This window comes from Calypte anna, chromosome 2 (assembly GCF_003957555.1).
Source record: "Calypte anna isolate BGI_N300 chromosome 2, bCalAnn1_v1.p, whole genome shotgun sequence".
In the NCBI taxonomy this organism is placed as follows: Eukaryota; Metazoa; Chordata; class Aves; order Apodiformes; family Trochilidae; genus Calypte; species Calypte anna.
In genome coordinates this window covers 104,158,601-104,172,463 of record NC_044245.1, presented here as the reverse complement: position 1 = coordinate 104,172,463, position 13,863 = coordinate 104,158,601, and the positions used below count along the sequence as shown (strand labels likewise).

Sequence of the window (13,863 nt, the reverse complement as noted above, 5' to 3'; positions counted from 1 at the left end):
AAATCTACCAGCCAACACAGAGAGACAGTAATGCTGGTTACTAAAGTAAGAATGTGTGTACCAAGAGAACAAGTAATAAAAATCCATAGAAAATAAGATTACTAAAAATATTAGTCTTTAAATGCTTACTTTATTACAGCAGCTGTGCTTACTTTTTAAAGGTACTGTGTGAGAAGCTAGTCATTCCTGTTAGTGACAACTAAACCTCTCTACTGATCAAATCTGACTTTTTATTTCCTGACATTTAATTTAAATTCTGATTTTTTACTTCATGACCTAAAGCCAGGGAACATGTAATTCGTGTCACCTACCACCTTGCAGGGTGTGTGAGACTTCAAGACCTTTACTGACTATGAAGAACACGAACACCCAGCTACTTTACAACATGGGGAGGTAAAGCAAGTCTATCCGTGTGTGTGCCTTACAGACAAGCAATCAGAGAGGGAATAAATAAAATGACCTCCGCAGGGGGGCATTTTCCTCGATGTCCTCCAGAGTCTCCAGAGAAGATCGCTGGGAGATCAGCCGACGCCTGCAGAGCAAACAGAACACAAAAGATCACCATGGGTTAGAGGGCATGAGAAAGTTCTCAGAGCTGTTATTCAGTAACCCACAAACCACCCTGGGCCACATGGTACCTTCAGATAATAACCCATTGTGTTCTGTTCTCCTTACCTTACTAAAGCGATTTGATCTCAACCAGAAGCAAACTTACTCCCTACAAGCTTCTATAGCAAAACAGATTTTAAAACTTCTGAACAGCTCCTCCTAAGTTTCTGCTATCGTGTTTTCCTTCCTTCGGGGGTTTAACACCCACCAAAACACCAGTCCCACATGTGCTGTGGTACAGCCTGAGATGCTACAAATGCAGTTCTTCGAGAAAATAATACAGATGTAGATATGCAGAGGCTGTCCACTGTTCATGCTGTGGGACACATCTCTCTTGCCCCTTGCCCTTTTTGTCAAATAAATGCCACTCATTTCTAAGTGATGTCCATCTCATCACTCCTGTGAGGAATGATTGAAGAGACGTGAAAGATGACAGAGCTGGCATCACTGTGCACAAACAAAGAGAGCTCTGAGCAGCACAGATGAGTTTAGTCCTGTTTTAAACCATTTTCCTACAGCTGAGTCAGATCCCTTCTCCAGCTTCAGTGAAATGAAGTAAGGAAATCTTAGCATGTCACGTTTCCTTATTGTTCTAGTGGGCAGGGAAAAAGTTCCAGTACAGGCTTGGTTTTACCTGCAACTGGCTCTGCACAGCCTCCAAACACCCCAATGGCAACACAGAACTAGGAGCTGTACCAAGCCCTCAAAAAACCACTGTAAATGCAAACACTAAATGTGTAAGATACATCCAACCCTGGGCACATAATAAAAAACTAAGCTGGCAATCATCAAAATGAGCCATTTTGGTGGGTGTTAACCAGCTGCAACAGCACAAGGAGTGTCAGCACCTGTAAGTCCTAGGGGGCACAGTCAAGGTGTGCAGTGCCTTGCCAGTGATTTTATGAGTAGGAACTTAAACAATGAAGGTCCTCATAGACTACCACTATATTTACCCCACTTTCCATTAATACCCATCCCACTGAGCTGCCTTACTCCCTTGAGCTGCAAGTAAATACTTTCCAGAATCTAATGTGTGCTATGAGCACACCTGTACTTGAAGGGTGCTCATTAATTTATTCTTGGGCTGTATTTTCACCATAAATTGTTTTCTCTGATGCCAGCATAAGCAGCTCTTAATCCTTCTTGTAATTTGCTAGCCCTTCCAGTTGTGCTGCTATAACTGTTCTTGCAGCCACGCTGTAAATCTGATTACCAAAATGTTTTTCAGTTCAAAATAACCCTGAGGTTCAGTGATTCAGTTTACTACTAGTTCAAACACCAGATTTCTATCACTAATCCACAGACAACGCATTTCAGGATAGTTTGAATGCATATGTGGGGTTTTTGTATACTTGGAAAAATCATTAAAAAAACCCTCAAAACGATTTATAGAGTAAATAAGTGTGAAGTATAATCCTCTTAGGAAAATATGCAAACCTAAATCCCCTCAGGCTTTGTCTAAGCTTGATTTTGAGAAGATCTGGTGCAAGACAGGATACACCTTCAAAATGCTTAGAAAAAATAAACCCTGCATTTCAGAGTGTGCTGAACTTGTACACCCTGGAGAAAGGAGAAGAGATCAAATGGGTACCCATGGTCTTTATCCACAGTCTCAGGACACAGAGATGCTCTTAGAGGGACAAATTCAGAGCTGGAGGAGCTCCCCTACTCTTCCAGTGAGATTGGTCCACAAAGAAAAGTTGGTGGTTTCAGCTACCAGCACCACTGATGCAGCAGATGAGAACTGTTGCTTTTTAATACCTCTTTGTATGCTATTAGCTTAATAACACACTTAAATTATGGTACCTTCCCATCTTGTGGGGTTAAAACATCATAAGCATATTTTGCAAGTTTTCAGTCAAGGAGAGGAAAACAGCAGCACAATCTTTCCACTTTCTCATTATTAAATTTATCAAACCAGTCACATTTCTCCTAGATGCTTCTTAAAATACTGTAAGGTGCTTGTACAAAACCGGATGCATATTCCAGCTGCCACTGCTACCCTCCTCCAATCCTCCCCTCACCCAAATTTAGGTGTCATCCTCAACTTCACTGCCAGTGGCTGGGCAGACATTTGTATCCACTATTAAGGTAGAAGCATTGGTTGGCAGAAATACACACAACTGCAGTTCACCAGCTTCAGGGCAGCTTTAAATGCTGGTCATCCAGTTGCCTGCTGAGTGTTCAGATTCCTGTGGCTTCCCTTGCTGGTCTTTACTTCTTAAACCCAGCACCAGTGATGCTGCCTCCTGTTTTTATTTGCTTGTTAACCTCAAGTGCCACCCCTCCCGACACAGAAGAGCTTGCACTGATTTTCACCACTAGTAATTCTGCAGTATTCTGGGGACCTAACATGGCAAGGGAGACTGCACGAAGAAGGAGGGGGAGCTCTTTGCTCACCCAAGACTGGGAGAGGAGCACTTGATACCTGAGCTCCTGCTGAACTGGTGTAAAAATAAGCATGACTCTGGATAAATTCATCCAGGAAGGGAGGAAGGAAGAAAGCAGATCAAACTTCCCCAGATCACCAGCAATGAAGAACCATGGGTCAACAGAAGTCTGCAGTGATATAAATAGGGGTTGCCCCAGCCCAGTCTCCTTCCCTGTGCTGGCATTGGGAGCATTTAAAGTGAGAATATCCAGCCCAGCATCCAAGCCAGCTGAAAACTGCCTCATCTTTTGCTTATCCCCAAAATCACTCATTTTAATCAGTTCAGCTCCCTGTGCAATCACAGGAGCACCGGTGAGGTGGATTTGCAGCAATTCTGATGAAATCAGTTCATTCTGCCTGGGAATTGCACTCTCTTCTCATTGAAGAAGCTCAGCCTCAATGAAGTATGTGCAGTTATTCCACTTTACCTTAAATCTTTGTTTCAAGGCCTAATTAAGATGACCTAAATACCAATATTTATAAGCTTTCCGCAGCTGCATATTATACCAGAAATGCCAACTAATGAACCCACCTGCCGTGAGCCAAGTCACATCCTGTGCCACACACAGAGGAAAAAAAAATATTTTTGGAAAAGCAAAGCTTTTGAAAGGTCATTTCAGGGAATACAAGCAAAACCAGTTTTTCATTGTCTTCATTAAAAATTAATTGTCTCAACTGGTGTTTAATATTTAAAGTAATTCATCATCTTTCTTTCTGCAGGCAAGCAGTCAGGGTTTCTCTATACAACTTCTAAAAGGTTGGGTTTTTTCAAAAATCGATGAACATGCTACAGCAGGTGGTATACATAGCCATCTGCACTGAAATAATTAAAACTTTTTAATATCACACACCACAACCATTATTACATAAAGCTGTGTTGATATCTATTTTATAAAAAAATTGTCCAATTTCAACAATAACTAGTAGAAAATCCTTCTGTTGTTAAGGAAGAGTACCAATACACAGACAAAACCAAAATAGCACAATGTGACTCAGAGAAGATTCAGGCTTTGTGATAAATCTTTAGGCAGATGCATTTCTAATGTGAAATGCTTTAAAACCTGTGCACAGTTTGTAGCAGGCAGAGAGCATGCACTAAACCACAACTGCCCTTAATAACAAAACTAAAGATGTTTCAGTAAAAATGTTAATTTCTCCTTGTTCATGGAAAGCTTTAAAAAAATCCCTTCTAGTTTAGCCACCACATCCAAGGTATAACAAACTCACGCCTGTCTCCCCAAGCTGCCGCACTCACAGAAGACAGAACTTCAGCTCTGGAAAGATGGTGACCTCCTAGTTCTAAAAATCAGCCCCTGCAGGACACTGTTGGCTGCATGTCTCATGCAGCTTACCAAATTTATTTGTTTTAAAATCCTGTGATACCATTTTCCCTTAAATTCCTGTTTAAAATATTTCTTTTTCCTGTGTCCTCCCTGGTCCCTGTGTAATTGTTTTGTGAGCCCAGAAAAAATCGATATCCTACAATCAAATCCCAGCCCCTGTCCAAAGAAGGCAACTAAAGAGATATTTTATGCCCTGGTATTTTTAAAGGCTGTTCTCTAAGATATTCATGACCCTTTTTGCATACTGGATTTATCTTTGACCAGATGTCTGAATCTCTGTATACACTTCTTATACTCTAAAATGCTTTGCTTCCCTTCTCCAAACTCAGATTACCATGTGGCTCAGTTGCAAAAATGGAATAAAATACAAGTACAGATAAAATAAAAAGAAATACAAATAAAATAAAGCAGGTCTGTAATCAAAAGAGCAAATAGCCAGTGTAAGTAATCTGCAAAAAGATTCCCTACAACAAACACATCAGTCGGTGGAAAATTATCTTCAGTGTCAATTGTTGCAAAAAATTCAGCTCAATTATGCTAAACATACAAAGTCTTAAGCCCCATAGACAGGAGGTGATAAAAAAACAGAGCTGCAATCAGAACACTGGATAAATTCATCCAGGAAGGAAGGAAGGAAGACGATAATATAAGAGATAATGATAAATAAATCCATGTGTAATGACTTTCTAGCACAGCTACAAAACCAGGAGGAAAAAAGCTGCATTTTAAATACACCTGATTTTTCTGAAAGTAGTGGGTGTAGATTCCCCCCTGCTTCTGTTAAGATTACAAATCTACAATAGTTGAAGGCAGTAGCGTGGGTGCCACTGGTTTCCAGAACAAAAGCATCCCTAAGGACAAGCTTCTCCACCTTGTCTGGGACAACTGAACCTCTTCAGAGATGTGGTGATGATGAGACACATGAGTACTGATCACCTGAACATCTGCCAGCTGCCTTAACACTGATGGCAGAACTTGGAGGGCAAAGACCTTTCAGCAGTTGAAGACTTGGTACTTCACATGCCCAGTGGGTCACCTCCTCCCTCCAGGTGGCCAGGAAAAAACAATGTGCATGAACAAGAGCCATGGGGCAGAAACATCAGGTTTGTTACCTTCTGGTCAAAACTGTGCTTCTAATATTGTGGCTTGGGATCATCAGACAAGAACAAGACACGACTGACTGACACTTGGAAAATGCTGAATTCCATGTTTTCACTGTACCTTTATCACAAAAGATGTATCCTACCCAGAGCAGGACTACGCTAGATACGTACATAAGGAGAGAGGAAAGAAAGTGACCATGAAATTTGCAGCAATGGGGAATGAGATCACCTCAGGGTTTGCCTGTAGGTGCCTATGGGTCCTCTGCCATCCTTTCTGAAAGGTGCCAGCTCTGGACTCCATGGGGAGCTCTTCTTGTCCAAAAGCCAACAAAGTCCTTTGCAAACAAAACACGTGAAGCTCCCATAGGTCAAACCAGGCAGAGCATTACTGTGATGCTAAAGAAACAACAAAGCACAGAGCTGGTTTTTGATTTTGCTTCATATTGTTCCTTCCAGCACCAAACTGGCTTGAAAAGTACATGGGAAACAAGGACAGAATTTAACAAGACCTAAGATCAGGCTTCTAGGTACCAGAATGTAAAGATTAAATGTGTGTATGTTATATATTACAAACAAATATATATTAAAATATGCATATTATTACTGGTAAAATATATAATGACTCCCTGTTAGCCTGCTAGCTGGACTCCTCTGCCCAGACTCCCAGGCTAAGCTGCTGTCAATTAATAGATTCTTCCGAAATATTATACAAGACATCAGCTGTGTATGAATACCCATTCACTTCCTGACCCCTGACTCCATGACCCAGCATGAACCCAGATGAAAGGTCCACTAATGAGTCACCTCTCACCCTCTCTCTGAAGTTTTTACTGGGATTCCTATGTCCCAGCTCATTTTCTTCCGATCTTTTGCCAATATCACAGGAAGACAAACACAGGAAAAACAATCTCCAAGACCGTTAAAAATTATTAAGGAAAACAGCATTTCCAGGAGCTACCCAAACCCACAAAAAGCAGTATTTAATTGTGTGCTATCACAATTATGCAGCAGAATCACTCTGCAAAGAACATCAAACTCTTTTTATTGTGTATTGGCAAAGCTGTCCATAACAAGAGTTAAAAGCATCTGGTGCATGCCGAAAATGGGTTATTTTGTTTGTTCAACAGTCCAGCTCAAATACACAAAGAATACACCTAGAAATCTCCACTTAGCTGTTACCTTCATGCAGGCAGGTGGGTTGCAAGCACAGCTGAAGACCACAGCCTTCTGCAGGGGGATATGAAGGAAAGTCTCTGACACAGAAAACCTGAGCTAGCAGGACCCCCAAGGACCTGCCCCTCTTGGGATACGTGTTGCAAGCAGAGACCACCAAACCTTAAGCTGGCAATAATTAGAATAATGCCATGGCAAATGCCTCGTTGGTCTCCATCAACCTTTCAGGGGCACGCAGAATTGATGAGCAGAAAACACCGGGATGAGGGGAGAGGTATGGCTGGAACATCCCTCCATGCCAGACTCCTCCTAAACTACACGCCCTCCCTGCACTGAGTATCCTATCTATATTGCCATCCAACTCCTTCCCCAAGCATAATCCTCCTACAACACCCAAGGCAGAAACTTCAAAATACACAGCACTCGAACTGCTGCCTGCTCACCTGTCTGCACATTAGCACCTCAGCATCAAAAATACCTACACTGACATCCTGAAGGCAGGGGTTTTTCTGTGTGTACAAATCGTACTCATGTCAAATGCAGAGCACAAAAAGACAGAAAACAGAGTGAAGGAAATGAATATGACAATACTGAAGTATCCCAGTGACCGTTCACAGTGTGGCAATGCAATGATTCTTCAAACGGCCCACAAAATTCTAGTAAGGTTCTGTCCAAATGTCCCAGTGGGACATCTGGGTCTAGATATATCAAATATAGCACTGAAGACAGGAGGCTTACACTAGAATTACTGAAAAGTAAGCTGTTGACTGCCAAAAGTGTGAACGTGTATATGCCTGTGTGCAGAAAACCAGAAGGTATGGAAGAACTGGGATTTGGGGGTTTTGTAGCATCTTACACCATTCAAATTGATACATTAATTATAGTCTTGCTAGAAGACATGATTCTGGGAGGAAATGCATTTAAAATTAGGCACTGATACGAAATCTCTAGTGAAGGAAAAAACAGGGTTGATTCTAGGGAAAACGCAAAGCAATCACCATATATTGTTGATTCTGGGGGCCCTTTCATTTTCACCTTCCCCAGCTGGATTCTGAATTCACTGAAGATGGATCATCTTCCCTCTCCAGGCAGCTGCCTCTGCACCCAGTCTTGCTACTGTTGGCTCTACCCAAGCCATAATGAGGAACTACAGCTGCAGTTCAGTAAAACTCATTTAAAGACAGCAGAGATTTCAGCAGTTCCTGAAGCGTCTAAAATCTACATCCCCTGTTATCTGTAACCAACGATTTACAGATTCAGTCTTCACTTTACTGACTGCAGCAACGTGATAGCTTCCAGAAGGCTGGTGCACAGTGATTTATTTTGAATATGCCTGAACACTGGCATGGCTGTATTCTTCAGAACAGCCATTACCTCATAACCTAACACATATTATCATGGAAAGACATCAGTGGGCACCAGGTTAATTAAAGACACTCAAAACTAGCAAAGGAGCAAGCAACAAGATTAATCTTCTGTCCTTATGAAAACAAGGATGCTTGCCAAAGCTGATACCATAGCACCGTAAAGAACATACCAATACTCCATCTTTATATCCTTTCTCTATAATAAAACCCTTATAGTAGCCTTTGTCTGACCAACATTAATCTTGCAGATTTTTTGTGGGGTTTTTTCTGCCTGACAAACTCCGTGCACCATAAACTGATGAATATTTAGGCCTGTCCACCAGCAACACTTCTTACAAGTTGGATGCTAAGCACACCTATGCCTACTCCTAAGAAATAAAATAAAGAATCAGCACTTAACTGAGGACACTACTTCAGAAAGCCACACTGGAAAACCAGTTTTCCAGGTATCAAATCCCACAATGCAGAGCAGGCAAAATTTTGGAATTAACTAAGAGATTCACTTGAAAGTCAAGGCTACACGTGATAGATACTGTAATACATGGAAACACACATATGCACTACTAACCCATCTGAAAAAAGGCTAATTCTAGCCTACATACATAACTATGCAATTAAAACATCTCCTTTTTGTTTTGTTTTCCTTTTATTTCATTAACAATATTTCTTAGGCTACCTACAGCCCTACCTCATATCCCTGCCTTGATTCCATGTGCTAACTGGGAAAACATATTCTGCAGCCCCACACCTTCACATTAGACTCAGAAATGAACTAAGCAGGCAATAACAAATAGCATTGCTAAAAAAAATGTATCCTAGTCACTGTGAATTGCCTGCATAAAGTTATTTTAATGGAAAAAAGACAGTTCCCTGTGTAAGCAGGATGTGAACACCAAACCAAACCAGTGAAAGCCAGCATGAAACATCATCTCATGCATGAGATATGAATGCTGGCACAGGTGGTGCCAATCAGAGTGCTTACTGGTGCATACTTCGGATTTAGTTCTGGGAACATTTGCTTCAAATTCCCTTGGGATCAGGCACTTTTCCCACCATCCTGTTACATACCCAGGAGTCAATGCCCTCCCTTCCCATGCATTGCTAAAGCCCAAGCTGATTCATATTGCTCAGAGAAGTCAAATATTGAATAGCTGAGATATTTAGTACTGGGTACACTACCGGTTATCTGTGATAACACAAGACAGCCCAGTACCATAATTATAAATATTACTACATCCATGGGGATGAATGCCTTCTTGCCTGCTACTTCACACAGTTTGAATGCTTAAGACAACTGAGCACAGAAAAATATAAGATCCATTATTATGCTAAAGGAAGATCCTTATTGTCCAGCAGAACTGCCTCAATGTGCCTGCCAGCTTGTGGGCCTGCAGCTGGCGAAAAAGAGCTCTGTTCTTCCCTCCTCCTCCTCCTCTCACTGGTGACAAATCCTGGAGATAACCACCATAACTTCTCTGGAAAAAGCAAACTACCTCCTTTTTCCCTCTGTCCCTGCCAGTGTGACTGGGCACATCTTCCTGTTACCAGGCACGGTGTTGATAGGTGGTAGCAGAGGATTAGATCATTTTCTTCTCTCCCTGTTGTAGTCTCTTGCTCAGCACAGCATACTGTAATTGGCACATTCCCAGCCTGAGGTTGCTCTCTCCTGGTACAGATCTCTATTAAAAATTTAAATGTTTTCAGAAACTGGTTTACTCCATTCAGAACATTTAGCTCATATGATACACAGGGTGAAAGCCCAGCTATGAACCAAACACAGTGGTACAGCTCATCACAGGTACACACACGAAGAATCACAGTTCAGAGGGTGACACTGAAGCATTCAGATCTCTGCCAGGAGCCTTCATTTCTCCCTGCTAAGCAAGTATTTTCACCCAGCAATCACCCTAATGAACTTATCATTGATTTGCCAAACGCAGCCTACATCCACAGGCATGGGATCTGCTTTTCCCAAGGTCAGTACTTCCCCGAAAGCATACACCCTGATCGGCAGAGGCTGAAGCCTCAGAAAACATCTGCCCTACTCTCTACCACAAAAAAGCCTCTTTCAAGAGCACTGTCCCCACTCACATAGGGAACACATGCTGCTCTGCCACCCCATAAACAACTAGATGTGAAGACCTGAAATCCAAATTTATGGCCTTTTATATTTCTTATGTTCCTCACATACCACCAAAGTACTGGCTTCTCAGATGTAGAGAAATAATGCTTATTCTGGTCGTCTGAGCTGCCTCCCACTTGGCTACTAACTTAATAAAGAACTGGATTTTTCTCAGTGCCAACCAGTTGGCTGGCCAGCAAATGCCCAGTACTGAGGCATCAGTTTTGAATCATCTGGGGGAGGGAGGACCCTCCAAAAAATCTGGATATTGCCCTGAACTTTTCTTGAGCCCTGAAGTGGTCAGACAGTTGGAAAAGATGACCATTGCAAGTCCCTTCCAACTGGAATATTCTTTTCTATTCTATTCTAATTCCAAGTCTAAGTCTAAGTCTAAGTCTAATTTTACTCTACTCCAATTTGCAGATTCAACAAACCAAAAGTGAGGAAAGCTACCAGAGCACTCTGCTACACTGATATGTCTACAGATATTTTTTATTATCAGAGGAATAAAAAGCATCTCATAGTGACAAATCTGGCCAAAGTACAACTTACAGGGCTGCTTTAAGACCATCATTATTAGAAGGCAGCACAAGACCCACATTTCATATTTACAAACTTGGCTTCACTGCCTTGGTTCACCCATGCCAGTGCTTTGCTCAGTATCTCCATGTACAGCCATTTCTTGACAAAAATACCGAAAACAACAGCTCAGGCATATGCAAAAGCAGGCAGCCCTCCTGAAGTACACTGATTGCTGTACCAAATAATGACTCCCAACACATTCAGTCTCTCTCCAGCACACTCAAAAGGTTTGCATCCATGTTATGCAATGAAGAAGAGTTTGGCTGACCTACCCCTAATGTCACAGTGATCCACTTCAAATATCTTGTGATCCCTTGACCTGATCTAATCTACAGTGCATATAAGAAAACAATTAAAACATATTAATGATATAGTTGCAACCCATCTTCTGGGAGAGATGATTAATTGAGAACAGGTTCACACCCTAACATTATGGAAGTCTGGAGGATCTGGGTTGCCCAGCTCTTCTCATCACAAATTGCTAACACAAATGTTAAGCTGCCTGTGGTGAATTTATACACCCTGTACATTCGTTCAGATGGGGGCCTACACATCAGAGGTGGGGGTAAAATGTCTAAAAAATGTCTGAAGTCCCAGGAGGGGCAGTTTTTTACTGGATCTCCCACCTCCACTTGTGAGGCTCAGCAGAGGTGGGGATGGCTTCCACAATCCCACATTTGATGATGGACTTCTCCCTTGTCAAAAGGGGTTGTTGTAAGCTTTACTAACAACAAACTTAGAAGGTTTAAGACACCATTCAACATCTCAAATCTTCCCAGCGGTCAAAGCTGGCTACCCAAGGTCCCTATCTCCAAATGACTGGGATGCACAGGAGAAAATCACAGCACCAGACCTCAAAGCTGAGGTGCTGTAAACTGATTTAGTCTGAATGATTTCCAGCACTTGGAAGGAGCAGTGTTGTGGTTTTGAATGTAGCTATGCTAAGTACTGCCTTAGGCAGAATAAATAACAGACCTTTGATGGCGAATGCCACAACTACAGATGCAAAAAAATTATTTAGCTCTTCTTTATTAGAGACCCATTTAGGTTTTGGGGTATTTTTTTTCTTGTTGGTGTTACTTCTGTCTATACACATGTACTTTTAGATGGTTTTAGGAAGAAAAAACCCTTGGCCTATACAGAAATTGATATGTTTGATACTTAAAGCTTTGCCTATCTGCCTGAAACAAATCAATCACAATGCCATTCCCTTAGAGTGATCAGGCATAGGGATAAAACCTATGTGGACATAAGCTAACAAAGATTTTATGTTTTCCTGATCTCCTCCTTCCTTTTACTTCTCAAAATCACCATCAGCACCCTTTAGAGAAAAGGGGCCAAGACTTCTTTCAGAGCTGTGCTACTGTCAAGTCCTCCAGCAAGAGCAGGGTTTTTCTTGATAACATAGAACAAGGCACTTTGTCATCTGATACAGTGGCAATTTTAAAGCTCTGCAATGAACTGCAATAAAGCTGCAGCTCATTAGCAATGAATTAAGTTGATGAAAGGTTACAAGGAACCAAGGACAATTTTTAGGACCATCTCGAGGCAGTTTTTCCAGGCCATCAGCTCTCTTTTGCTCACCAATGAACACATCTTGCACTTTTTAGAAAGTCAACTGCCTGTTTCCTCATGAAAAAACCCCGAAGTACTGCCTAATGAAACAAAGAGTCTTCCTCATGCTAAGGGGGTGCATTTCAGGATTCTGCTCACATGTTTTAGTCAGGGATGCTTTGATGTAATAGCATGGGAGAGAAATTTTGAAGGATTTACAGATTAATCAGTCAGAGTGAGGATGTGGGTTAGGAATGCTAGAAGCAGTGCTCCTCTGGGATACTATCTTCAGCTCAACTTACCACAGACGAAATGAAACATGCTTTGGGAATGCAAATGAACTAGGATGTCACAAAAAAAGTAATTCAATTTGGACCAGCAGGGTTTTAAACTCAGTTAGTTACCTATGAGATCTTTATTTAACTGTAAGCTGTAAACTGGCAAAATACCTGCTGTGATCACCTAATCGGACTTAATTTTACTGCTGCTTTAAAAAAATAAGCTTGATAACTCATTCTAACAGTTTTTTAGGTCACGTTTATATTATATATACGTATATGTGTATGCACACTCACACTTATGCATGCTCTGGAACAGATCTGCAAGGGAAAGGGATCTTTCATACGCATAAAAACACAGGTAGGATTTTCAGCCCTCTCACCAGTGTGAAACAGGGAAGTGGAGTAAGGCACCTAATTAGTCATTCTCCATTTCAATCCTCAATAACCACAGAGAGCCTGTTTTTCTACTGCAGGCATTGTCTTACATCAAACAGTTTTGTAGATAAGAAAAATAAGTTCTCTTCCTGAAGGCACAGAAGCCAGTATTTTGATAGGAAAGATGAAACAGCATTAGAAATTAACTGGAACGCTTCTTCCTTTCCCTAGCCACTAGAGTTATGTCTATTAGGATGCATTGCTAAAACATAACTACATTATGGAGACTGACAAATTTTGCGCAGTCTGCTGTTTCAGCACTACAGAACGCAAGCCATTAATAGCTGACTGCCTCGTTCAGATAAAACAAGACAATTACCAGCTGTACCTTACACAATTAACACTACTGCTGCCAGCATTTTCAGCGGAGATTTAGCTCTTTTATAGCTCACCCAAAGTCTTTAGGGGACGTGTTATTAGTACATCTGTCCTGCTGTAAACATAGTTATCATGCGAAATTCCATTTATCATGCTGATCAGGAAGCACTTTCTATCAGCCTTTCAGCCTGAGAACACTGATAAACAGGCAAGGGAATTTGACTGCTCCAGTTAGCCAGGACAGTGCTCATAGCCAGAAGCATTTCTGCTGATTTCCATTTGGAATAAGCAGGAAGCTCACGCTAACCTCCAAGATTAGGGTATATTATATTTGAGCTTGAGGTACCATCATGTTTGATACTGTTTGTTTGTCTCATTGGTTGATTTTATGTTCTCCTGTGATTCTCTGCTCCTCACTCCTCTCCAAGAAGGAGAAAATGCCTTGTAGGTGCCCAGGCTAATGGAGCTGCCTGGGTGTAGTGGGTGTAGGCAGCAACTGGATTCCCCATGACTGTGACCCTTTATTGGTAATAAACCATGTCCCC

At 41.6% G+C, this 13,863-nt stretch overlaps 1 protein-coding gene across 1 annotated transcript in view; it reads right to left on the bottom strand.

Annotated features, from left to right (window-relative positions):
• Nucleotides 1-13,863, bottom strand: part of CABLES1 (Cdk5 and Abl enzyme substrate 1) — a 73,464-nt gene that overhangs the window by 36,478 nt on the left and 23,123 nt on the right. Inside the window, exon 2 of the mRNA XM_030444677.1 lies at nt 461-532. Within this exon, the coding sequence (XP_030300537.1) occupies nt 461-532 (72 nt within the window). The remainder of the gene's footprint in view (nt 1-460; nt 533-13,863) is intronic.